Source organism: Rhea americana, unplaced genomic scaffold (assembly GCF_003343005.1).
Source record: "Rhea americana isolate MKP2758 unplaced genomic scaffold, rheAme1 scaffold_536, whole genome shotgun sequence".
Taxonomy (NCBI): domain Eukaryota; kingdom Metazoa; phylum Chordata; class Aves; order Rheiformes; family Rheidae; genus Rhea; species Rhea americana.
The window spans coordinates 34506-61973 of NW_028186686.1; the positions used below are offsets into that span (position 1 = coordinate 34506).

The 27468-nt window shown below is 40.0% G+C and overlaps 3 protein-coding genes across 8 annotated transcripts in view; 1 reads left to right on the forward strand and 2 right to left on the reverse strand.

Moving 5' to 3' along the window:
* Positions 1-1329: 1329 nt before the first annotated feature.
* On the forward strand, positions 1330-13050 carry CRNKL1 (crooked neck pre-mRNA splicing factor 1). Its single transcript, XM_085318450.1, has 14 exons — positions 1330-1637; positions 1817-1969; positions 3482-3573; positions 3701-3859; positions 4209-4375; positions 4762-4940; positions 5616-5786; positions 6384-6575; positions 7380-7439; positions 8610-8690; positions 10809-11048; positions 11483-11584; positions 12025-12273; positions 12792-13050. Exons 1-14 carry the CDS (start codon positions 1590-1592, stop codon positions 12960-12962), a joined length of 2064 nt encoding a protein of 687 aa, XP_085174576.1. The 5' UTR covers positions 1330-1589; the 3' UTR covers positions 12963-13050.
* Positions 11062-18193, reverse strand: NAA20 (N-alpha-acetyltransferase 20, NatB catalytic subunit). 2 transcript variants are annotated; one of them, XM_085318452.1, is made up of 7 exons: positions 18088-18193; positions 17855-17879; positions 17631-17721; positions 15990-16125; positions 14930-15075; positions 13897-13984; positions 11062-12229 (listed from the first exon to the last, which is right to left on the reverse strand). In XM_085318452.1, the coding sequence occupies exons 1-6, from the start codon at positions 18138-18140 to the stop codon at positions 13899-13901; spliced, it is 537 nt and encodes a 178-aa protein (XP_085174578.1). In that variant the 5' UTR covers positions 18141-18193; the 3' UTR covers positions 11062-12229; positions 13897-13898. The 2 variants fall into 2 exon arrangements, with proteins under 2 accessions (XP_085174578.1, XP_085174577.1); XM_085318451.1 differs by lacking the exon at positions 11062-12229 and having other exon boundaries at positions 13536-13984.
* Positions 18194-19702: 1509 nt separating this feature from the next.
* RIN2 (Ras and Rab interactor 2) overlaps positions 19703-27468 on the reverse strand; it is a 48517-nt gene continuing 40751 nt past the window's right edge. For all 5 annotated transcript variants that reach the window (XM_085318453.1, XM_085318457.1, XM_085318454.1 and 2 more), the window contains 2 exons: positions 25140-25303; positions 19703-21588 (listed from right to left, as the gene is read on the reverse strand). In XM_085318453.1, coding sequence (XP_085174579.1) covers positions 21271-21588; positions 25140-25303 — 482 coding nt within the window. In that variant the 3' untranslated portion in view covers positions 19703-21270. The remainder of the gene's footprint in view (positions 21589-25139; positions 25304-27468) is intronic.

Genomic DNA, 27468 nt, shown 5'->3' on the forward strand with positions numbered 1-27468 from the left:
ATTCTTTCCTGTGGAGTGGAAGAAATTATACTAAGGCTAAATGAAGGGTGGTTCCTAAAGTGAGCAGACAAAATGTCCCCACAATTCACTTATGCATTTAACTAAGCAACCTTAAACTGCGAGACTACTAAAATAATTGGTTAATTTTCATTAATTTCATTTCCATAAATCAAAACAAACAGGGATTTTAAAATGTTGATAGCAAATTTAACTTCAGCATTAAGATTACTTCAGCTGAGGAAAGTGCAGTTTGCCACATTTCTCTATTTAGTTGTTCAGCTTCATGTATTGAAAAGTACCAATCCACCTCCCCCCAAACAGACAGACAGAAAACAACATTCATACATTTAAAATGTACTGTTTTTATAAAAACAAAATGTACTGTTCCTACCATAAATCCTGTAGCTGTATTAGGAGAACAGCATACAATAGCTGAGAAAATTGGCAAGACAAGCAGATAAAGAACTGTTCCTTTTCTGAACCAGTTCTTGGAATAACTTCCCCTCTAGCTCATTAATTAATTAAAATGTTCTCTTTTTAAGCCCAAAGAGATTCCCAAGTGATAACTATTCTTTCTGTTGGTGACTCAAAGCACACCAAACATGCCGAAAGCGCATCCCTCAGAAGACTTCCACGGGACACCTCCTTCTGATTGATCGGACCCATGGCAGATGGCACACACAAACCAGACAGAAATCAGGCCAAGAAAGAAATAATGGCTTGCCCTGGCAACACGAGTGAGTGCTGTCGACCGTCCTCATCCCTGAAAAGCCCAGAGGAACAAAACCAGACTCCAATTTTAAAGCTGAAATGCCATGATAGAAGGCTGCTAGGTCTAAGAGCTAGGCTAAGCACTCTTGATTAATAAGTGAGTGAGTGAAAGCAGCACGGAGACCTAGGGTGGGATACAAGTGTTTTTTAAGCATTTGTTACCAATACTGACATGTCTTGGGCTGTACATCATCAGCATAGGCTCTGCTATGCAATAAATATATGTATTTTTTTTATGTCATGCCGTCATTCCCTTTTAATCTTGGGCATTTGGCAACAGCCCTTCAGTTCGGAGCCGAGCTGCCGATGTAGACGCTGAAGGGATTTACACAAACCCAGAGACAGAAGCCGACTCTAGCGGCAGAATAAAATCAGGCTGAAGGCAACCCCGGCCCTCGCGGCCGGCTGCGGCCCCGCACCTCCTTGCCGCCCGCGGGCCCCCAGGGGGCGCCGCGCCGCGCCGCGCCGCCCGGAGCATGCTGGGAGCCGGGCCGCGCAAGGGGCGCTGGGAAGTGTAGTTCGGGGCTCGGGGCGGGCGGGGCCGCGCCTGCCGCCCGCACGCCGGGCGCTCACCTTCCCCCAGCTGCGACGCGATGGCGTCCCGTACCGTGGTGCTCGAGGCGCAGCGGGGAAGCTGGGGGCGCGGCGGAGCAAGAAAGGCGCGCCTGCTGTCCCCGCCGCCGGCGAGGGCTTCCCTCTCCTTTCCGTCTCTCTCGCGCGGAGCAGCCGTTAAGACGCCACGCCGCCGTTGCCGCGGTAACGACGCTGCGTGAGGTCAGGGGTGACGGGGGCCGCGGCCGGAGCGGAGAGGCAGCAAGATGGCGTCTACGGCGGCTGGGAAGCAGCGGATCCCGAAAGTGGCGAAGGTTCGACGGGGCACCCGGCTCCAGGGGGAGGAGGGGGCCGGGGCCGGGGCCGGGGCCAGGCCTCGGCCTCGGCCTCGGCGACGCCCTGCAGCCGCCCGGCCTGGCCTGGCCTGACCTGGCCGAGCAGGGGTAGGAACACGGAAAATTTTAAATCCTTGCTGTAATTCTTTTCTTTACAGGTGAAAAATAAAGCACCCGCTGAAGTTCAGATCACAGCAGAACAGCTTTTAAGGGAGGCAAAAGAGCGAGAGCTTGAACTTCTTCCACCACCTCCTCAGCAGAAGATCACAGATGTAGAGGAGCTAAATGACTATAAACTTCGGAAAAGGAAGGTAAAGCCCCCCCCCCCCCAACATTGCTGCTCATCTAAAGCATTGAAATCGTAATCGATCTTAATTTAAACAAGATGTGTTTTACATTACTAGTGCATTTTTCAAGTAATAGCAATTATTAAAAAAACTCTAAACATTTTCAATAGGAAATGTTTTCTTTTTTCAATAGAAAAACTTATTTCGTGCAGAAGTTCTAAGTTATAAACATGCTGTTTAACATAAAGTTTGGTAGTACTTTACTTTAGAAAGTTTTACAGTTTTTCACAGACTTTAGAATATAGCATTCTACATTAACCATGATTATGTTTTAATGATTGCCTTCAAACTTATCCATTTTGCTTGTGAGACTTTAGGTATAAACTTTTCTTCTTTATTTAAAACAGAAAACTCCTTTGCTTGTGCACGTTTGTTTGCTGTTTTGATCTGCTTTCTCCTTTGGCAATTCCTGTTCTGGATCAAAAGAAAGTAAAGGCCAAGTATATCACTAACAGCAAACTTTAAATGTTTTCAACTAGACTAACTCAGTTATTTTTTAGATACAGCCAATGTCTAACGATAGAACCAGGATCTAGAGATAAATTAGGAACATCATTTGCTGTAGCATGTATGCGTATATTCAGAGCTGGTAACTGTTCAAGCACAAGCAGATGGCACTTGTGTACTCATACTTTAGTGGGTGTCCATTTGCTCATTTGTTTAGGACTCTTAGTGAAGATTCAGGGCTTTACAGTGCCGGCTGGTGGTGATGTTATTTCACTTGGGTACATAGAGGGCAACTACAGTTAGATGATCAACACCACAGCACTGCAAACACTGGTTTTGATGTTACATTTTTCTCATCCCTCGTTTGAAGAGCAGTAACAAAACACTGTATGTTAACTGTGTATGTTAAACCATGTTTAGCCACATGTTAAATACCAATAGCAGTGATCCTGACAGTAGTCCACAACACACTGAACAGGCCCTCACCATTACATTTCATGAGCTGTGAAATTTGTCTAACACTTTTAGCAGTAGAATATTAAATCAAGAGAATAATCATAATGCATCTTGCTATTAAAAAAAAAAAAACACAAGAGAATGCGATGATACAAACAGATCTAAGTGAACAAACTCTTGCTGACACATCCAAGTATATATATCCAAGTATGTATACATAGTGTAGTCTGCAATGATTGGATTCTGTATGTCTAGTTAATGTTGCTATTGAAATAGCTAACCAGGAGATTGAAGGTGAAAAAGGAAAAGATTTGAGTGCTGTTATTTTCCTCTCAGTATTTTATGTATTAGGTTGCAGGAACTTGAGTTTAGTCCTTATCTATATGATGATCTGTGCTTCTAGTGGCTCTCTTATGCCGTTTTTAGCAAATACTGAATATGATTTGTTTCAGCATCTGCATAGATGTAACATTTGGAATGTAGTCCAGTTATAATAATATTCTGTAAGCTGTTTATAATGAGGTCATTCTATACAGAAGAATTTCCTACTTACGGAAATAATTTTCTCCTTAGACTTTTGAAGATAACATAAGAAAAAACAGAACTGTTATCAGTAACTGGATAAAGTATGCACAATGGGAGGAAAGCCTAAAAGAAATACAAAGGTAATTATGCTATAGCTGTAGGCATCTCTTTTTAAACCTTTTTAGATACATGCTGACAAATGCTATCAAAGTCTTGGGGGCACATTATGTTCTCAACATACTTCAATGATGTCTCTTTACTTTCCAGAGCTCGTTCCATTTACGAGCGTGCTTTAGATGTGGACTACAGAAATGTCACTCTCTGGCTGAAATACGCAGAAATGGAAATGAAGAACCGCCAGGTTAATCATGCCCGAAACATTTGGGATCGAGCCATTACTACCCTCCCCAGGGTCAACCAGTTCTGGTACGTTTTCAGAGAGTAGACCATTGCTTTTGCTCTTATGTGTCATTTTACTATAGGCATAATGCAGAAGTGCACTGTGTTCTCTGTTTCTGCAGTTCTTCAGGTTAATCCTCAAATGGAAGGGTTTAAGTTTTGGAAAGCTTTTGTACTTTTCCAGTTGTTAACAGTAGTGAGAGGATGTTTGTGTGTTTGCATGCTGCCAATCCCTATAGTATCTATAGGCACTTCTGGAGTGCAGGTGGTGAATAGGTGGAGAAATCTCAGGAATGCTCTTACTGAACACTCAGAAAATCATTGTACTTCTAAGTATTTACTAAGTGATTGTAAAGATTTGATCTTGTTTTCTAAGGTATAAGTATACTTACATGGAAGAGATGTTGGGGAATGTTGCTGGAGCACGTCAGGTGTTTGAACGCTGGATGGAGTGGCAACCAGAGGAGCAAGCTTGGCATTCCTATATTAACTTTGAGCTGAGATACAAGGAGGTGGACAGGGCGCGTACCATTTATGAGAGATATATCCTTTCTAGTGCATTGTGATTCCTACCCAGGTCTAGGCTTGGATTCTTCCTTTCGTTTATTTAACATTATTCATGTTTCCAGCTTCTTTGCAGTCATCGTGTTGTTTCAGATTTCTCTTTGTACTTCTTCATGACTCTTGCCTGATTTTTTTTTCCCTTCCTCCTCTTACACTTTTTTCTTTTTCTCCTCCTTCTCCTTAAGTTCTCAGGACTGAACATGAAGCCTTTGCCTACTCAGAAGAGTTGTCTTTTCTTCTTAGGTGTATCACTTGCATATATCATCCTTGGGTGGTGTTTCATAGTCTGTGACCCTGTAGTTACTGGGAAGAATGGGATTTGAAATGACCAATTCAACTGTTTCTATTTCTTTAACATAACATACTTGTTATTGTTCATCCTGATGTTAAAAACTGGATCAAGTATGCCCGCTTTGAAGAGAAGCACAGTTACTTTGCTCACGCAAGGAAAGTTTATGAGAGGGCAGTGGAGTTCTTCGGAGAAGAGCATATGGATGAGCATTTGTATGTGGCTTTTGCAAAATTTGAGGAGAACCAGAAAGAAGTAAGACCTTCTTAATTATGCAGAAGATTAATACTAACCTCTCCCACAAGATTCCTTCTTGAATATCAGGCTCAAGGGCATTTAACATTATTTCAATACTTGTGTTTCTTCAGCACGTCATGAGGTCCTGTTATTGTAGCCTGAGTTCAGGAGACAATTTTTTGCCTACTTTTTTATTTGTCATTTGGTGACATTGAGGAAATATGTTTTAAGAAAGATAGGCACCAAATATCTCAGATAAAAGAGTAGTGCCATAGGATCTAATACAGATCCTCAGATTTTTAAGTTTAAGGTCGATTGTCTACATGATTTAAAAAAAAAAAAAAAAAATGAATTAGCCATTTTTTCCCAGATGCCATCCTAAAAGTACCTAGGACATTAAGCAATTGAAAACATTCCGTAAAGGGGAAGGAAAAACCCCATACCACAGCCTCTTAAAACTATTTTAAGCATCCCAGACCTGTAAGTGAGTAAGCAAGATGGTGATAACTGTTACGGAATCATTTTTTTTTTTCAACTTTTGGAAAGTTACTCCTAGGGAGATCCATTAGTCATGTCCTAAAACACTTATTTACATTAAATATTGCCAAAAGTTCACTGAGAAATTAAAGCACAGATTTTGGGGGAGGAAAGATGTTTTGTAAATCTAATTCAAGTGATATTTAATATTTTCAGTTTGAAAGAGTAAGGGTGATCTACAAATATGCCCTGGATAGAATTCCAAAACAGGAGGCCCAGAATCTTTTTAAGAATTACACCATCTTTGAGAAGAAGTTTGGAGACAGAAGGGGAATTGAAGACATTATTGTCAGCAAGAGGAGATTCCAGTATGAAGAGGAAGTGAAGGTATGTATTATAAACATCCTCTGGGCTCATCACACACACAGGTGCTGCTTAAGCTACTGAAGCACCTCGTGATACAAAGGTTAATTAATTTTACATTGCCCTCGATGCTCAAGCCAAAGAATCCCTACCCCCCTCCATTCTTTTTCAAAGGTAGAACTCAAGCTGTAGGGCCGAGAATGGGACCTAACTTGTGTTCACTGCTTTTTTCTTTCTGCAGTCTAAGTAGACGGTGGCTCCAAAATTTTTCATTGCAGTGAGAACTCAATATTCTTTGCAGTCATYTTAGGGAGATGTGCAGTTTAGCTGGTAACTTATTTCACTTTTGTTATGTAGTAACTTTTACAGGAGTCCTTGTCTATCTATAAATACCTTATTTTTGTGAGGAAGTGTGCCATACCTACCTACTATTTGTTGAATTGCTGAAAATTGCAGATTTTCATCATTTCCCCTTCCNCTTTTTTTTTTTTTTTTTTTTTTTTTTGTCTTCAATCAAAGAATCTTTGGTAAATAAAGGATGTATGTAAAGGAACAGGATTTTTTTTATTTAAGATTTACTGAAGTTTCTCTCCTGTTTCCTTGCTCCCATGCTTCTGTAAGGCGAATCCACATAATTATGATGCGTGGTTTGACTATTTGAGGTTAGTTGAAAGTGATGCAGATGCCGACACTGTCCGAGAAGTGTATGAAAGAGCCATTGCCAATGTTCCTCCAATTCAAGAGAAGAGACACTGGAAGAGATACATCTATCTTTGGATCAATTATGCATTATATGAAGAGCTAGAGGCAAAGGCAAGTAGTAAGACCTCAGGGATTTTTCTTTCCTTTCTAGATAACTTACTTAAGTAGCTACAGATATTTTCATTTTAACAAGAAAATGGGGAACTAAACTTCTCGTATCTTGTTTTATGTAATCAGCTACAGGAATTGCTCTTTAAGAGAGTTTTTTTCCTATTCATTTGTGTGTAGCATCCCCTCCCTTGCTTGGGGAAGGGAAAATAGTAACACTTTCACATCAAGTCGTCCAGACGTATGCTGATCAGTAAAAACAGAAGTAGGTTCTTCTAGCTGTATTTGAATTGCCTGTTCCAGGCTATTGTCTGAACTTGTGAAACAGTTTGGTATTGAACAAAAGAATTTGAAGTTGTTGTGTCAAGCAGCCAGGAATTCTGAGGTTGTGTAGGCATTTCTTCCCTATGTTGGTTATCAATCATTTAATGTTACAGCTGCATATAATCTTAATGTAGCATAGCTGTTCAGAGTCTGTTAACAGAAAACTTTCTTTTTTCCTAAAAGAATTTTTAGGAGGGCCACTCCTAGTTTTGTTGTCTAAATCTTAATGCTAAATTTTGTTTTGGAAAGACATCTCTTACGGAGTCTTAGAAGTTACCATCTTCAAATTGTGCACACAAATAAGCAATATATAAACGTGTGTGTGTGTGTGTGTGTGTGTATGTATCTAAATACACCAGATTCTAAACATCTGGACTTAAACATATTCTAGCACTGTTCTGGAGTTTGACAACTATTGCATAACTCAAAATACAATGTAATCTTAGCAATGAATGAAGTATTTAATCTTGCCTGTTTTTATAGGATCCAGAACGAACCAGACAAGTGTATCAGGCATGTATCGAGCTCATTCCGCACAAGAAGGTATGGCTTCTCCAATAGTTTCTATCAAGTCTTGGATTAAAATCCCCAAGATCAAGATCCTTGAGCTTTCCTTCCCTGCCCCCACCACTTCCTAGTCCTGAAGCCACTTTGGATTATCCTCAGTTAGTTGCAGTGAAGAGAACAAGGTTCAGGTGTGTACGCCCCTCCAAATGACTATTGGCGCGTTCAGGAACCTCCTGCTCAGGAACAAGGGAGGTATTTATCCAAGATTTTAAGTGGACTTCCTTCCAGTACCATTGATTTCTTCTTCCAAAATTGACAACCTTTTCTTCAGTTAAGGTGTTAGATGGCTGTAAATATCATCATCAGTAGGAAACTGCAGGCCACACACTGATGTTCTGTTGCCTAGCACAGACATGATGCAAGGGTATTTTCAAGTTACCTGAGTTACTTTAGAAAGTTGAAATAGCATGTAGTCAGAGGCTAGCTTGGTATCATGAAGCAGCACAGGAGAACTTACCTCTTTTTTTCCTCCTGCTTGCTTATTTTCCTTCTCAAGTTGAACTTTTCATAGCTGTTCTCAGTCTACCAGCTCACAGCCTCTGCAAAGTATCTATTGTTCCACTTTGCAGGGGGTTGCTGCCTTCAATAGCAACTGTTTCTAATTGCTTGCATGGTTTGTGCTGAGGAAGGTGCATTGGTGAACATCTTTAGGGTTACATCTCTTTGAGACAGACTTTCTCTTTTTTTGTCAATGAGCTTTAGTTAATCTTTCCACATGGCAAAACAATTAACCAACTTTGCCTTGGAATGCCATGAAATCTTAGGCAATATGTATTTCCTTTTCTAATGTGATGTTAATCATTTCATCTGAATATCAGATGTGTGGATTAGGCAATGTGTAATAATTAAGAGTTGATTAACTGTTAATTGATTTAGTGGTAAACTAACCATTTTCTTTGTTTGAGAAAACTTTCAATGCTGGTCACTTTTACTTTTATCCATGGTGGAGAAATTTTTCCTTTCTTAGAAAGGTTGTTTTGCATTATGAACTCTCAACTTCTCAGCGGGAAAATACTACAGTAAAGTGCAACAAACTGTAGTAGCAGTAACATTTCTTTGTATAGCCTATGTGATGTTCTTTAAAGAACATATGCAGCATCATTTATTAATCTTCCAACTCAGGCATCACATTTTTTTTTCTTTCAGTTTACATTTGCCAAAATATGGCTACTGTATGCACAATTTGAAATACGACAGAAACATCTTCCACTTGCCAGAAGAGCTTTGGTAAGGCAATTATGGAATTAACCTCTTCTTTTACTTAACTAACTAATGACAGCAAGGGAATGGCATTAAAAAATCTTAAATTGTACTTCATAAATTGCTGGTTTATCCACTTTAAAGCATCCTAGAAATTTGCAGACACCACTATTTACCGTCATGTATGTTTTTTTTTTAAAAAAAGCATAGCTTGAAGTACGGTGAATTAGCTGCTGACTGAAATTAATGTAGCTTTCTCTTCTCAGCTGGCAAAACACTCATCTGAATAGCAACAGTACCCAAATCAGCTTAGTGCACTTGTAAATTTTTAGCTGATGCTGATTTGTTTAAATGATGCTTGTGCTAAAAATAGCTTTTTAACAAACGCTCTAAAATCAATAGTTACTTGACTCTGAGAAATTGAGATTTACACAGTGGAGTAGTCTCTGAGTCCCAGTTATTGTATTGCTAAGAGAAGCAATCATGGGGGCTTTGGACAGACTTAACAGAGTGAATTGAACTCCAGTACTGAATTTGCTATCATGTCAGAAAATAAGGGAATATGTTTTGGCAGAAAAACCTTTTAAAATGTAAAACTTTCAGATTATTTTAAATAAGCTGGGTGACAGCATGAAGCGTTTTGAGAGAAAGCCAGTATGGTAACAGTTGAGGTGGTTTGATACCAAAGAGAAAATTGGTGGGGTTTTCATTGTATCTGTGGCTCAGCAATGACAGAGCAAACATGAATGTAGCTGACATTAGGGAGCAAACATGGTCCAGTGTGCTAGTAAAGCTTTGTCTGGTGAGCTGGACTCCTGCCCTTGACCAGAAAAAAGAAGCAGAGGGATTAAGTCCACTGTGAGATTGTTAATGCCTCCCTGCAGGAGAACACAACCATCTGTCCTGAAGCGTGCTGCTGTTCAGACTTCACTTAAGATACCATTGCTAAACATTAGCATATTCACTGATCATAACCCTGCCTCTACCCTTCATTTTTAGGGGTAAATAACTTAGTGAATTCTGGAACGGCTGCTTTGATCTGTCTGGAAATCTAGTTTCCTCTATTTCTTTGAGGCTTCTCTTTTTGGTAGTCCTTTTTTCCTTCTGTTGTTTTGTTTCTCTGACAGACCTTTTTTTAGTGTGTCGCATCCTGTTTTGGAAACCAGATTTTGATACAGCCATAATCTTTATACTGGACCTAGATTCTGCAAGCAGGTCCTTTCTTGACAAATGAAATGACTTTGAACCATGTGGGTCCCACACTGTCACTGTGCAGAAGAGGAGGTCCAGTGCCTTGTGCTGAAATGCTCATCAGTATGTGGACAGCATGTTGCTCTGCTTTATTTTCGCTGGCTGCAGATGTCGTGTGGGTTCTCTGCTTTCCTAGGGTTTGAGAAGAACTGCAACTTGGATGACAGGAGTTCAAGTGGAGCCTACACTACTTAAGAAAATAGTAATGGGGGGAGAACCAAGCATATTTTGAAACATTTGTGGAGCCAGGGAGACCTGTAAGGGTGACCAAATCAGTGATCCCAAATACTGGTTTCCTCTATTTATAAAGTACTGAAGTAGGCAATGTGTAGGTAAGTAAGTTGTGTGGGGGAATCACAGTAAGGAAGTTTATAGATCTTGAATTAATTGCTCACATCTTCTTGAAGAGGCTCCAGTCAGAAACTGCTTTCTCACAGCTTGACACCAAAATATTCTTTTTAAACATCTATCTATCTATATATCCGTTACTGTAAGTCAGCAGGCAGGGAGTGTGGACAGTTCCCTATGCAGTGGTAAATAGTAGTGGTGGGCCAGGAGTCAATTTCTCTTGATACAATTTATAAGATAAGATACTCAGGAACTGCTCAGTATGTTTTCTTCAGTTTTTGGCTCAAGATGAAATGTTTATTTGATAAGTCAGAGTTTCAACTGATAATTCTTGGGGAATCCATACTACTTAAAAATACTGAAAAGGTTTAAAAGACTCTCTGTTTTCAGAGCTTCTGTTGATAGTTTATGGATGCACATGTGTGCTTTGTAAACACTGATTATGTTTCATACTGGTCCTGATCAGCCTGAGAAACTGCTCAGAATTGAGTTTTAGTTCAAATAGTGAGCAGTAAACAGGGTGACTTTTTGTTTTGTTTTAAACAGGGGACATCCATAGGTAAATGTCCAAAAAACAAACTCTTTAAAGGTTATATTGAATTGGAATTACAACTGCGAGAATTTGATCGTTGCCGAAAGCTTTATGAAAAATTCCTGGAGTTTGCACCAGAAAACTGCACATCATGGATTAAATTTGCTGAATTAGAGACCATTCTTGGTGATATCGACAGAGCCCGTGCAATATATGAGTTGGCTATTGGCCAGCCCCGGTTAGACATGCCAGAGGTAAGCGGTCAGATGAATTTCAAGGTGTTTATTACCCACTGTGGCTGATGAAAACACAAATAATCCATCCATTTGAACAGAAAGGCTTATCATAGTGGCTTAGTCTGTTTCTCATCTAATTTAGCATGTTTCTTGACAGGTTACTCAGGGCTATAAAACCCATGATAAAACATGGAGAGAAAAACATGCTTACAGTAATACTTTTCTATCTCTAAATGGCTAATTTCTGACTGGATTATGTGCACAGGCTTTGATACTACTTGGCGTTAATCCTAGGTAGCACAGTCAATTAATACAGAGCTCTGAAATGTATTTATAAAAAGTTAATGTTTACCCATGCTCCTCCTTAATTAAAAAAAAAAAGTTTTAATCTCAGTATTAGATACAGGGTTGTTTGAAGATACTATGAACATAAACAGTGACTTCTTTTACAGGTTCTTTGGAAATCCTATATTGACTTTGAAATTGAGCAAGAAGAGTATGAGAAAACAAGAAGCCTTTACCGCAGATTACTTCAGCGGACACAGCATGTTAAAGTACATACACGAATGCAGAACACAGATTTGGTCTTGATTACAGCCCATGCTGGGGGGAGAGCCTTGAATGCTTTCRTTTTGTGGCTTTTTCAGATCAGTTGTGAACCTAAATTTGCAGTGCTATGCCACAGCCTGTGCCATTAAAAAAAAAAAAAAATCAGTGATGTTTAACAGCAGCTATCCTTCCTGTTAGGAAGGACAGCTTCCTACTGAGCAGCTTTGGAATTTTAGTTACAAAAACACTGGTGGGGGGGGAGGAACAAGTATTTTTCCTTGCAAACTAGTTTGATGCTCTAGTTTGAATTTAGTCAAGCAGATTTATCATGACCGAAAACAGCGCCAATAAATTTGTCCAAATGGCTTACATGAAGGTTAGGGTTATCTATTTGTTAAAAATGAACAAAACCCCCAAACTTGGTTTTTATTTGCTTTCACTACAGGTATGGATCAGTTTTGCACAGTTTGAGCTTTCTGCAGGGAAGGAGGAGAGTTTGCCACGATGCCGGCAAGTTTATGAAGAGGCAAATAAGGCAATGCGCAACTGTGAGGAGAAAGAGGAGAGAGTCATGCTTCTGGAATCCTGGAGAAACTTTGAACAGGAGTTTGGAACTGATACCACTAAAGAGAGGATAGATAAACTTATGCCTGAAAAAATAAAGAAGAGAAGAAAACTTCAGGCTGAAGATGGGGTAAGAATAAAAGTTATGCAAGTAACTAACTATGCTGTTATTTCAGACACAAACCAGATTCAGCTGGGATGGGTGCTGTGACTGTAGAAATTTTATTGTGGTAGCTGAGGCAAAGCATTGCCCTGAAACAGGTGCTGCTGAATTGCTTGCTCTTCAGCATGTCTAGGTGGCAGATTGATAAGTCTACCATAGCAGTTAAAGGAAAACTAGCCCGAGCATTTGGTGTGAGTATTTTGACTTTAATCAAAATAGCCTGAAGTAGTACTATATGGATAGTATCTGTTTCTCAGCTTTACTTGGAAAACTGTAATTCACCAGATCTACTGCCTTTGCTCATCATCCAAAGTAGTAGTACTGTCTCACCCCCCTCTCTAGCTCATTGGATTTAGCTGTGGTGGGTAGTTTAACAGACAGTGATTTTTAATTTCATCTTACTGTTATGCTCATTAGAAGCAAATTCTAGTAGTTGCATGTTTTAATGTTAGCTTAAACTTTCTTTGATGTGTTTCTTTTCCTAGTCTGATGCTGGCTGGGAGGAATACTATGATTATATTTTCCCTGAAGATACTGCCAATCAGCCCAATCTCAAACTACTTGCTATGGCTAAACTGTGGAAGAAACAGCAACAGGAGAGTGAAGCTGCAGAGATGGATCCTGACAAAGACATTGATGAAAGCCAGTCATCTTAAAGCACTGCCTTCTTCCCCTCCTTTTTGGAGGTATTGTACAGTATTTTCATTGGTGATGAATAAATGTATTTGAAGAGTTTTACTATTACTGATTTACAACCTTTTTTTCCCCCTCAAATAAAAAATGTTATTCTGAAGTGATTCCATTTAACAGTCTCAGTTTCCAGCAACTGAAAGGAAAGGTCACAAGGCAAATGCAGAAGTCTGCCGCTATTACCAGTGTTCTGAGAACTGTAAGCAGCAGTGGATTGCAGCTTTGTTTTCAAACACAAGACTTAACTCTTCTAAGGCTCCTGGCAACTGTCACAGATTGCTTGATTTAAGGATATTAATGTGGCCAGATCTACTTTCTGTAATGAGAAAGATGCCTTCAATGATTCCTGATATATTTTCCAGTGATCTGTAAAAGCTGTATCGATCACAAGGACAGTTGAAAACAGTAAGTACTAGTGACAACTGCAACCTGTTCGACTTCCTACTGAAGTACGCTTTTATCCCAGAAACTGTTTAGGAAGGACAACAGTAGAAGCTAGATATACTGAAACTACCCCCTGAAAAACAAATGTATGGAAATTAATTTCACAAAGTTTGTATTGCACAAGCTATATTTTTCCAAAAAAAGGTTTTAAGCTTAAACACTTCATACAGGAAGGATGAATAAGAATTGCGTATCTGTGACTCTCAGGCTCAGTAATAAAAATTGCTTCCTGTCTGTGTTTTTATTTAAATGTTATACCACCATAGTTTACAGTAAATATTTAAAGAGCTACTGGACATAAAATTGGAAAGCAGCATAAGTAAACTCAGTATAACTTTTGGAGTTCCATGGAAGGGGGCAGCATTGAGCCTTAGATTTCTCATCCATTTAAGCTCAAAGGAGAGGGGGAAAAAAACCAGGATACTCTTAGTATGTTGCCTGAGAATCACAGCTTACAGCTATTCGATATCTTCTGGTCTCACAGGATGAGGTAGAGGTATAATTGATTTCTTCTCTGAATCTCTGGAAAGAGCTTTTCTCATATCTGTTTCAAAAGAAACATAAATGTTACTGTAACAAGATAGCCATTACCTAAAGCCATATTAAGTCAAATTGCTATTACAATAACCTTATTTTCATCAAGAACATTCCAGTAGCAACATTATAAATTCAAACACTGCAAAAAAAAAAAAAAAAAAAGTCAATAGAACGTAAGGGAAGTGGCAAGCTAAAACGACTCTTAAGGATTTAAGGCATCTGCCATTGTATCTCTCTCATAATCCCTGCACTTCATAGGACCAATGCAAGAACAGAAAAGATGCCTAATGTGGCCACATAAGTGTTTTTGGAGGATACCTAAAGAAAATCTAAAAATAGCAAGCAGCTAGTCTGTCAGTTTTTTAACAGAGTAACAGTAATACACTTTCTTCAATTTAAAGGGGAAATTAAACAGAAATGGAAAGCTCTGAAATTTGAGAAACTGAATTTGAATCTGAGAACTTGATTTTGTCACTGCTGACCATAAATGCTTCTAAGTTTGTAATTAGGACATCTAAAGGGGCGAAGTAAGTTTTTAAGTCCCAGTCATCAAAGCACCCCTTTCCCCCCCAAAAAAAGGGAGCCTCCCCCCAAAAAATCCCAGCAACATATTCCACAAATACAACCACTCGGAAGGAACATTCTTGGGAAAGAAGAACTGGCTAAGTAACTGCATTTTTATTTTAATCTTACCTACAGAACAGTACATCTTTGTACTTTATTCATCTTTGATAGTTTATTTTGCCACTGGTAGTGCAGAACCTGTATGCTGCACAATTAAGTAAGTTTTGTAACTGAAGTAATCTTCAGTAGGAAAAGCTACCTGAAGTCACAAACAAAATTCCACTCTTCAACAGCTCTCTGAACTTAGTTTCATATAAAAAAAGAACAAACTCAAAGATGCACAACATCAGAACCTTCCCATTCAGCTTGAAGCAGAACAAGTACTTACCATAAGCATCTTCATCTGGCTCTCCGTTGCTAGCAGAGTAGTACTCTAGTACTGTCCGGTACACACTGTAGCCTAGTTGCTTATACATATTTACTGCAACTTGATTTGATACTCTCACAAAGAGATCCACAAAAAATCCACCCTTTCTTTGTAAAAATAAATAAAAGAAAGTAAGGAAGAAGTTGTGAACATATTTCCAAATAATAAGCCTAGCCTGTAATCAGACCAGAATTAGGTACGATGATGCAGTACACTACCAAAACATCTTTTGTACTGTTTTAACAGATTCATTCCTTTTCCAAGAAACAGATCTGGCACAGGCACAAGTATTATTATAAAATTACTACAAAAAAGAACAAGACAAACTAAACAACCATACAAGCCTCACTATTTTAAGAAATGAGGGGGAGAAAAAGTTTCTAGACTGCACTAACTTAGGGACTACTTCATTTAAAATACACACAGGGAAGAAAAAAAAATCAGAATGAAATTCAGTTCCCCAACTGGATATAGCACTTTTCACAAGGCAAATTCTTCAAAACATTGTTTTGGGGTTTTATCAACTACAGTGGGGTTGTCCTACCAGCATGAGTTGAGGACATTTATCAGTTTATTTGACACTAAATTTTCTGCAGGTACAAGTAACCCAAAGCGATAGGGAAAGCAAAGCTTAAGATGTTGCCTCAAGCACATAACTTGCTCAGTGTTCTGCCTGATAGGGCCACACGAAGTCCATGACTTTATTCAATTATGTCGTGGGCACTTTGGGAAACGGTGTTGACATTTTGTGAAACTTCTCCTAACAAGAAAAGCAACTTCTATAGAGTGCTACTTATCCTGGCAAGATAGCAGTATAGAAACCATGAGATTTTAAACTGCCAAGCAGCAGTCATAATTCTTCGTTCTCTAACCAGTTTTTTTAGTTTCAGTGAATCACAACACTGTTTACTGGAAAACTCTGGGTCTGTTTCCACATGAATCAAGTATATAAACCATGGAGAAGAGCCTGTAGGAAGATTACTTTAGAAAGATAATTTTTGAAAACAAATACACTACTCACTTCTCTGAAATTTCTTCCAGTAGTTCCATCAATTTAGCAGCCAGACCCAGACGGCGAAATTCAGGTGCAACAGAGAGGGCAGTAACATGTCCATGCCACTCCTCTCTGGCCACAGAGCCTTCTGCTTTACCCATTACTGCAAACATACAGAATACTTAGTGCAGGAGCACTTTTGGGATAATGCACCACACATAGCTAAACATGTTTACAAAAGAACCAAAGCAATGCATAAACAACAATTGCAGTAATTGTGGTAAATACTGAAATAGTGATGCCTGCACCATCATTACACTATTCAGTGACTATGCACAGTTGTTTCTGTATACCAGTCTATTAAAGTGTTGGAAGCACGACCTTCCAGGTCCTTGCCTACCTGGATAAGTTGAGTTCTGTTGGAAAGAGCCCCTAACCTCCAAATTGCTAATCCTGCCAACTGCATGCTGAGAGTTTATTGCAATATCAAAATCAACTGTCTGTAGAAAAGGCAAACAGCTCATATACAGCTCCACTAAAAATGTCGTTCTGCACAAGTTTTACGCTAGCTTTTTTTGATGAGTGTAAAAAGATCATTTTTGAAAATTCATTTTTGAAGCCTAATTGTCAAATAAAAATCATAATCAACTTTTGCAAGTCTTTAACTGAGCAGAACTCAGGATCTGATTGAAACAATGAAAGGAAGGAGGACCAGAAACCTCAAACTAACCATCACAAAACTAATTACTGTGCCCACTATTGGAGTCTTCGAGTCACTAAGAAAAGCACAGGTTGGGAAGCTTTGCCAATTTGGTAATGGAAAGCTGAGGCCCTGCAAAGATGGTATGTTTATGGGGAAAAAAAAAAAAAAAAGGAAGTATTGTTTTGGCAGGGGTTCTTTGTAGTTCCCTCCCTTTCTGCATAGTGCCAAAGGAGCGTTAGTTCACTGGTGTTCATTCACACTTCCAATCCCATGCAGTGTTCTTAACAGCTCACAGTCACTGCTACTAATAAGGAACTGAAGGGGCAGGTCTGGAAAAAGCCTCTGTATAGTAACTGCTTTAAGCGTCCATCTGTTGAATACTTTAATTCCCAGGTTCCTGCAGAGACCTTTATGACTACAAAAGGTGGAAAAACAAAACCAATAAACCTCACTGTTTTAAGGAAGGAATAAGCAGACAAATAGCTCTATTTAGAAAGAGTTCCAAGAAACACAAATATCTGATAGCAAATAAGCAAATATAATTGAAGTCCAAAGCCAGAGCTTTCCCTTAATGGACAACACAAAAACCAAACGCAGCATTTTTACTCACAGTTCACTAAAAGCGTGCTGGATCACAGCTGAGTGCAGTGACTCAGTTCCCTGCTCGTAGGAAGGCTTATCCGCACGCGTTCACACGGATAAAGCTCGGCTGGGYGCGACGACAGTCGCAACCCTTTGCTCGTGAACATCAAAACAAAAGCTATTAAACCTATATAATACGCTTAGATATTCCTGAGACAACATATCGCTATACAACGCTCCTCTTCAGTACTAAACATTTAGAAAAATCTGGAGAATTAAGCAGYAGCTTGTGAGTTATAACCCCCAAAACATCAAAATGCGAGGAAACGGGAGCATAACCCTCTCCTCCCCCCATCTTTTGCCAGTTATCCCGTCAGACTCACTGTAACCCATCAGCTCTCCACCGGGGGCTTCCGCGACAATGAAATACTCGGGCCAGTGGGCCAAGTACTGCAGGTAAAAGGGGATCCCGTACTAGGGGCGCCTGGTTAAGGAACACGGCTCGACTAGAAGGGGCCGCGGGCCGCAACGGGGCCGCTCTCCGCAGAGCGGCACGGCGCTGCGCCGCCCCGCTCCGGCTGCCGGCGGGCGCGAGGCGGGAGGATACGGTCTCCGTGAGCGGGTCCAGGTTGCTGCGGGGAGAGAAACCGACACTCAGCGACGACGGGCGGCCCCGGCCCGGGGGGGGGGGGGGGGCACGCCACGCCACCCCCCAAAAAAAAATTCGCCTGACGGGCACCCCGTCCCACACCGGCACCGAAGAGCGAGCACAGGGCTCCGCAGCCCCGGGCGGGGCAGCTAAGGGAGGGCGAAATGAGGCAGGAGGCGCCCGCCGCTCACATGTTATTGAAGCGGAAGAGGTCGTCGCAGGTGAAGGCCCGGAGCGACGTCATGCTGCCCGTACGGCTGCCACAGCTGCCGCCGCCGCCGCCGCCGCCCCGGAAGTACTCCCTCCGCCCCTCGGCGCGGCTGCGGGCCGCTTCCGCCGCCGGGGTGGGGGGGCGGTTGCTAGGCGACACCGAGGCGGAGGGTGCCTTTTTTTTTTTTTTTTTTTTTTTTGGTCCCCCTCAACCTCGGCAGTAACGAGCTGCGCGGATACAGAATGCTTTGTGTGTGTGCGTGAGGGAAATCAGGCTGATTTTAACAGGCTAAATTTCAGTTCAGCTGATTTCAATTTCTGGCTGATTGTTTTTATTTATTTATTTATTTTCGGACACTGCGGCAATGGGCTGACAGCCCCTGCTCTTTCGTAACGAACTCCCGCTCGGTTTTCGACGCAGTAACTTAAGAGCAATCTGAAAGCGAGACTTGCCCAAAAGACTGGGGCTGTGAGGCTGATCGCAGCCTTTGAGACTCACCATCAGAAAAGGAGCATGAGGGAGCGACAGCAAAGAGGCAGATCTGGTTTAAGCGGCTTCAGTTGGTATTTTTCAAGATGTGCTACTTCTTGCGCGTTCACATCTAATTCCCTAATAACTGTGTTAACTTTCCTGTTAAGGCTGTTTTACTAGTAAAATTTAAGGATTGATTACCTCCAGCTTAATTTCATTTAGCTTTTACAGCCGCTTCTTCATTTCAGAAAAGAGAGAGTAATAATAAGCACCTCAGTTAAAAGTTTTTTCTCTCTCAGTATTTCATAACATCCAGCTCCTCTCAGTGGAGAAGATGGAATAGTTGATTTTTTTACAAGCGCAAATCCCTTCCAAAGTTTTGGTATCATCTGTTTCCTGGCATTATGAGAAGTAAGAAGTGTTTTGCACAGAGAAGTGAATAAAACAGTCAGATTTTCAAAAGAAACAATTGCACAAGAATGGGCAGCGGAATCATCTTGAGGTGGCTGGGGCACATGCTTCCCTTCTGCACTTTTTGCTTTCCTTTGTTTCACGCCTGAAGTTTTGAGTTTCTCAATACTTGCCCTCTCTGCCCCAGCGCTTCCCTCGCTCAGTAGTCGCCATCACATGACAGTGGTGAGATTTTCATTAGATCTAAATGTCAGTCTGAACTTCGCAAGAAATAGTTCAGCAGTCAAGATACATGCCAGCTGCTTCTGCTGACCGTTTAGGTCAAGCACAGAAAGTGGAACGACTGGCTCAGGCCAACTGACATCTTCAAATATTTTTATATATACATTACTAGTCTGTATTTAAAAAAAAATGATGATACAGTAGTTAATACTGTATTGTAAAAAGATGAAGAATGAGTGAATTGAAGTCTAGCCTAGGAAATATCACTGCTGCTATCTAACATCAAAATTATTTTCCTCCTTTGGTCTGAAGTCTAGTTGGTGTGATCAGCTTCTCAGCACACTACCTTACACAAGCTAATACTCACTTGCATCTTTTCAAAGAGTTTAAAGTGGGACAAGCAATATAAAAAGCAGTATCATGAGAGTCTACAGATACACAAAACATTCAAGTGCAAATTATTTCTAAGAAAAAGCACACAACTTCCCATATTGTAGTTCATTATTACAATGTATTATGTGCAAAACTCACCATTTATCATTTACAAAATGAAATACAAACATGTGCCGGAGGTTTCAGATACATGGCAAACTGACATTAAAAATGGTACAGATCTTCATATGTACAATATACATGCCACTCATGACATATTTTTGTAATCACCTGCCTTAAGTTACACTGCTCCAAGGACTGGAGGTAAGCCCTTGGTCCCTGTAAAGAGAATAGTCCCCTTTGACTTAAGCAGGGACCAGTATCACCCATAGCATCTACTACCTTAGACAAGTCACAAGAACATACACATTTAATACCATTTTACCTTTGTATATTTAGGACTCTGACTTTCATGTGTCACCTACTCAGTAACTTAAGAATCATGAAATGCTACAACATAACTCTTCAGTCCAAAGCACATTTTGATGTTGCTGACAAACTATATAAAATGGTTAGTGTTCCCATTCTTTTTATTGATATTTAATCCTCTAACACAAATAGTATCTGGGATAGGTGCTGTCAAATCCACCTGCATATCTACAGTATTGTATACATAAAAGTTTCTTACCAACATCCTTCGCTATCTTTCTGCAAGGAGCCTGAACCAGCAGACTAACACATTTTATTCCTAAATTAAGTTCTCTACATTCTTTCTCTACCCCTTCTCTACATCCGTTTCTTTCATCTTCCTCTTCCAGAACCATATTTCTATCTAAAACAATGCATATAAACAATTATCCAGGTAACAGTACATCAAGTTCAGATAAAGGCACTGAAATCACCAGCACCAATGTTACAATCTTCTTACAGATAACAGAAGTTTCATAAAAACCCTCCTGTAATATGAAAAAAGAGAAACCACTGAGACTTTTAATGCAATACTCTAAAACCAGCAAGAGATTTATTCTTGTATATTAAATGTTAAAATCACATGCATAATTATAGAATACTTTATAGTTAAAAAAATATTTAAAAAAAACAACCCTGACAGTTTACCTGCAACTGCTATAAAATTTCTATGAAATATATATAAAAACATGGAGATTTTCTGTAATAATAATAAAAAAAAAAATTAGAAAAGGATGCAACCATCCAGGTAATTTTGAGTTAACTGATGCCCTGCATCGGACAGTCTTGTCACACTCRTGCTGGTCAAACTGAGCATGTACCAGCCAGTTCACTGAAACACTTGTCTAGCATAGTTACATTTAAATCAAAATGACATTTGGCTAAAGGATGAGTGGCAGAAACTAGATTTTGGCACACTACAGCAAAAGACCTGCAGAGGGCCACAATATAATGTTTCAGAAGTCTGTTGTACCAGAAATTCAGCTTCATGTGCTGTTTATTCAAACATGCTGGTTGAATATTCCACATAACTGGCCATATGCATGGTTTACATGGTTTTTCTGTAAGCAACGCTAGAAGTGTCTGTGCATGTTTTACTAGGCATTTATGGTTTAAGACCTGCACAGACTGTTTTACCTCCCCAGGTAGGCAAATTTTTTTTTTTTTTTTTTTTTCAACAGTTAACAAGCAACTGAAATGAAACAACAAGTTGCTGGTTTTAAGAGGCAGAGTCATCATTGTTCTGAAAAATGGCACCGTAAGGATCACTGTTAATGCGCTTGTAGACAAAGTGGAAGACCTGGGGTTGTGGGCGGCTATGCAACTCAGCCTTGATTTTCTGAGGGTAGGTGTCTTCTGTCAGTTGCTGCCAGGTGTCATCAACAAAAAGGAACAGGCTATATTCTTCTGGATTGTCCACTTTAAACTTCTCAGCACAGAGCTGACACACATCTTCCGTAGTGATATATGGTCTTACTAGCAAGGTCTTTCCTGTACATCCACTGTTAACTTCCTGGAATGCAACTCGAAGGTAGTTCTGTAGAATGAGAAAATAAACGTAAAAAACTAAAACAAAAGCAAAACAAAAACACACACACAAAAAAAAATCCCCAAACCCCCAAACCATGAAACTCATCCTCAGAAAACTGCGGAGTCAGCAATAAACAGCAAGCATCTTATAGAATCATAGAATCGGTAAGGTTGGAAGGGACCTCTAGAGACCATCTAGTCCAACCCTCAGAGTGGCCCATATGGCGATCGAACCCACGACCTTGGCTTCATTAGCACCACACTCTAACCAACTGAGCTAAACCTAACCCCAAAGCCAGAGTGCTGAGCAGCACAGTCCCCCAGGCACCCTAACCACGGGGGCAACATCCCTGGGTGGGCTCGAACCACCAACCTTTCAGTTAACAGCCGAACGTGCTGCCTGTTTCTTCCTGCTCTAATTGTGAAAGAGACTCCGATGGTTCCTGTAAATTATGACCACTTTCGTTGATTGTGGTGTGAAACTGTGGCAAGTGCGGTGGGTATGGCAGAAACTCAGTAAGCCTTCACCCTCCTCCCCTTGGTTTACAGTCTAACCGTGCAATTAAGAGTGAGCAGATAAAGCCTTGAACACATGGAAAACTCCAGTGGTTTTAATGGGACTTCATGCCTGGCTTTAAAAGGGAACAAAATGCTGAGAAGCAAAATAAATCTCTGAGGCAGCATGTCCAAAAGATGCTGCTGCCACTGCTGGCTCAGCCTAGAGTACAAAAGCTTCACACACTACATTAGTCGGGGGGGGAGGGGGAGGGCCTCTGCCAATTTAAAAACAAGGGTGTTGATCCAAAAACAAGTTACTACATGATAAATGTCTGTTTGCACTCTTATCTTGTAATATGCAAAAGGTAATGCAATCTCACTTGGGGCTTTTTTCATCAAATTATCCAGAGATAATTAGTCATGTATCTGAGCCTTATGTAATGGGTTGTGCGCGATAGTTTTTTTTTTAATTATTATTTTTTTCTAAAGAATAGGGATGCTGTAGAAAGAAAGCTTACTGTGCAGCATTTGAGTGAATCTATAAAACATTGAAGCAAAACTGGACCTTTTTTCCGTATGGAGGGTTTTCTCCATGACACATGCCCACAGCTCTAATAACATCAATAAATGCTAAATATACCTTAAAAGGCACAGTTCTACCTTCCAAAAAGCATTTGAAAAGTAAAGTAAAAGGCAAAGTCACATTTTGGACATATGAATAAGGCAACCTGATGTGATGCTTCATTAGGAGAAGTTTATCTGGAATTAGAGACTATGAAAAGCGGTGAAATTAAAGGAAGTGAAAAGCATAAGAGGATGACAGTGAGAAGTAACTGCTTATTGAGTAAGTTGGTACCTATGACTGTATGCAGAATAAATTAAGCAAGCCAAATCACTATGGTAAAAAAAAGTATATTCCATATAAGTTATAAAAACTAAGACCAAGTGGAATGTTCATATGACTTATTATTTAAGTCTTTTTTTTTTTTTTTTTTTTTTTTTTTAAAAATTTTTTTTTTTTTTTTAATTTTTTTTTTTTTTTTTTTTTTTTTTTTTTTTTTTTTTAATAAACACTTTTTTTTAACAAACATTCCTGCATGGCTTTTGCAGACTGAAACACTGAAGCTCCACAGCAAAATTTAAACCATTGGGACTGAAGTTGACTGAATAAAACTAATCCATTTAGGCTGTTATCCAGCCTAAGGATCTAATAAGTGAGCAGCCCTAAAAAAGGCAAGATGCACCACAGCTTTAATTTCTAATGTAGATAACACACAAAGGATGTTGTTCTTTAAACATACACACTTTTAAGCAGACAGGATTGCTTGAAGAAGAGGTTGAAGGTTACACAAATGCCTGTTACTCATATAATAAGTATCAAATTCATTTATGCAGTATCAAAAAGTTCTATTTAATAATCATCAACATATGGGATTTCTGTTTTTCCATCCTCTTGAGGGAGGTAGGGAGGGGGAGGGCCTGGGCCTTCAAGGGTCCAAAAGTTGAAAAGGCTGTGAGACTGCACCACAGAAATAAAGTGAGCACATCCTGGTCCAACCTGAGAAGGATTAGTTGTTCTGAAGTTGTTACTTATGTGTCCATATCGCAGGTACTTTATTTCAAGACTGCAGACTGCCAAGAAATTAAATTGAAAACTGGCAGTCTGAGCAGGTAGCAAACTGCACGAATTTGTGCCAAGCGTAGCCTGGCGAGGGGGTGATCTTACTGATTCGAGGCTCTGTTTTGAAACAGACAACAGAATGAGAAGCCCTGGACATTCTCACTCAGCACCAGTTCTTTTCCCATTGCCCGCAGCATCGCCATCCAGCAAGGCATCCAGTTGTGCAGTTAGCTTGGCTGAAGTGTCTCTGCTGAGCAAGAGACGGTGAGACAGAATACAAGATTTTGCCAAAAGAATCCTCTGAGATTTAATCATTCAGAGGAGATACAAGATGATGATGTTTCCTACAAATGGTGCAGCGTTTTGTTGTAAAGAATGCCAAATTCAGATAGCTTGAGACTTCCTCTAACTACAGATAAGCCTAATATAAAATGGATCCCAGCAAGATGGACTAGCTTTGTGCAGTGGCCATAGCTTAGGATCTCTGTTAATCAGTTACCTTTCTAAAGAGAGACACATCATGCAAGACTGCTTCTTTACCTAACTCCTTCCTGTTCAGTGTTGCTCTGTAGTCCTTTGCACGGACACTGATAAAGCACAAGAAGCCTCAGCTGAAAAGTTTCAGTCTTCTCCCAACCCTCCACCTTTATGATCTGGTTAAGATCTTGGGAAATAACTAATTGATGGTTGTTATTAGCCAGTCTGGAAACTTTGGGCTATGATATCATCAGGAAACATCTAAAAACAAAGAAATAAATCCTTGCTTCTCGATTCCAACATCCTCCTTGATTCAGTCCAGGGACTGATGTATCCGAACAGCCAGTCAACAGCGTACTATGATTTTATGTGGAAGACCTGCAGATCTGATTTTAGAAGATGAAATAATCCAGACCATTATTCTTCARTTGAAGTAATTGCCTTACTCTGAAAGAGTAGTAAGAAATGGAGGGGAAAAAATTATATATAAAAAAGATGACATTCACAGTGTAGAACTCTGGTCTGCTTAGCTTTTAATCAACACTGTAGACCAGCTTTCCTACCACCTCTCTCCTGTGCTGCGTGCTGTATGCCACCATTACCTACCAGAGGAGTTGTGCTGATCTACAGCACAGGAAATCTGGATTTGTTCTTTTTAACAGTAAGGCATASAAAGAAGCTAAATATAAGATATGATTCACTTTGTCCATGGGAAGGGCAGGGGGAGGTTYCATTTTTCAGTGTTTTCTTCCAACCGTCACAATTGAACTCTATTAAAAAGTGTAAAGACTTAAAAATAAAAAAAAAAGGGGGGGGGGAGGAACTTGTAAGCCATAGTCTCAGCACTGCTTCACTTCCTTTCCGCCCTCAAGGAAATCATAAAGAATCACACCTCTCAAATAGAAATTTCCAACAAAACAATCGCTCCCTCTGCTTTTTTTCCCTTAAGCCCTGGGCTGTACCTGAAAATCGTCAACGGAAGGTATTGTTCTGTTAGTTGTCCTCCTCTTATGCCATTGCCGGAGGGTATCTCTGGCTTCTGAACTTAGCAGTCGGGCAGCCTGTTCTTCCTGGAAGTTCTTGATCAATGAAAGTGCTCCATATGCGCTTGTCAAGTAATAGCCTCCTGTGAAGAACAGCAAGAGAAAGACTTCTCAGAACAAACAGGATGCTAGATGTTCTGACTGTTCCCAGAAGAAAAGACATATTTGCTATATCTATCTATCTGTGTGTGTGTGTGTGTGTGTGTGCATGAATGAAAGTCCTTGTACTCTGTTGTCAAAACATTTGTATATAAAGTAAGATAGCAGGCAGCTTGCTTTTCCTGGACCGGCATTCTGAACTGAGTAATGAGATGATACTACTACTACTACTACTGATTCTTGTAGGGAAAATTAATAATTCATAATCACTCTTACTGTACAGATACRTAATTTATTTACAGTAGCAAATTTAGTGATGTGCTCAGAACTGCTCATTACTACATTTTTTTTTCAGTTCTTTTCTGCGCTACCCCATCAACTGCTCCATACTTCAGCCTGCAGCTTTTACAAACAATGCAACACCCTTCAAGCGATGCACTGCCCAACAGTTACTGCTATTAACACATAGCTCTCCTACTTCCAAGAGTAACACAGATATTCAGCCAAAGTATCTTCCTGACATCTGGAAATCTTGGTGACATGGACTCTGCTTATGCACAGCTATGATAAGCTCAGTGTCTTTGTTTATGTGAACTGACCTGTGTGTGCTCACAGGCCTTCTGATTACTGGATGATGTTTTCAGAGCTGCTCAGGGACATGCAATAGTTACATGCACTGCATATTATCAAGTGGTGCAARTACATCTAACTGAATCCACTAGTCCTGGGGATAGCTAGTCACCTAAGTGTCTTGTGTAAGATGCTCRTTTACTCCTGAATGTTTTTACAAAGTTGGGACATGAATTTTCTTCTAATCAATTTTCAAACAGTGATTAATTTTTCTTCYTAAGTTTCAAATGTATATGGAATACACGTAGAGGCTTAAGCAAAATAAAGGACAGTCTCCTGTGGTTCAGGAACCTAAAAACAACTACACTTAGTGGCAACAAAGTAACAACTGTGAGTAGGATTTACAGCCAGGAAGCATCCCAAAAGCATTTGCCATAGTTTGAATGCACAATCCAACTGCTTAGCCAGAAGCCTGGCTCTGCTTTTGCTGCTTATTTGCTTTTTCTTTTAAAGGAAGACTTTGCATGTTTTTTTTGCCATTTTTTGGCATCCCCACAATGTCTGACTAGTAGAGAAGGTGATGTATGCAATCCTCCTTACTTCGTCTTCACTACATGAACGGAGAATGAATTAAATAAAGCCAAGACAATTGCTGACATACAAAAGAAGCTGCAGATTACAAAGGAAAAGGCATCTCAGCATGAGCTAAGAGCCCTCAGCAACCTGGGGAAAAGACATGCTCTGCTTTACTTCATTTTTTAAGTAAACCTAGTTAAGTGGAAGTATCTAATTAAGAGCAGCACAGTCTTTTCACGCTGTCATTTAAAGATGCATTCTATGCTGACAGGAGTATTTTCAGTATGACAGATAGCATCCTCTTGGCCTCTAGCTTTGCAACAAGTTCTTTATATAAAACACATGCAGGAGCCATGAGCCAAATTGGAAAATATATCACAATTGAACTGCACAGCCTCAAAGCACTAAACAAWTTTTCCTGCACAATATAGTGCATCTGGTGCCAAAGACAGGGCCAACCAATAGATGGACCCCTTTTGCTGAATTAAAAATAACATGACTTAACAGTTCAGTAGATGTTTCTGCTTTTCAAGCATGTTAATGATCTCCAGCTTGACATCTCAAGTATTTTCCACAGGAAGATTCCTGACCAATGCACTAAAGGATGCTCTGTATGCAAAGGCAGTGAACAGGCTAGTGCCAAAGGAGAGGAATCCTTGTGTACTTCTCACGCACATACTGGAGGATACAGCAAGAGGATATAGCAATTCCAAGTCTAAAGATAGCAGGGACAGGAATCATATAYACGTATATATTTAAACTCACAGCTGAGCTTAGTCACGAAAGCCTTTTAACCTCCTCACAAAGTGGTGGATTCTGAGGCCTACCAAGGTCTTGCAGAATAYCTCTGTGCTAAAAACATTACCATGAAAGCAGAGAGAAAGCAGTAGATTTCCCTGCCTCTTGTGGACTTCAGCCTTCAGTCATGCCTGCTGTAAGAAATTCATTCCTGGAGCTCATAAAAATATTTTTCAAGAAGCAAATATTGGAAAGAAGCAAAGCG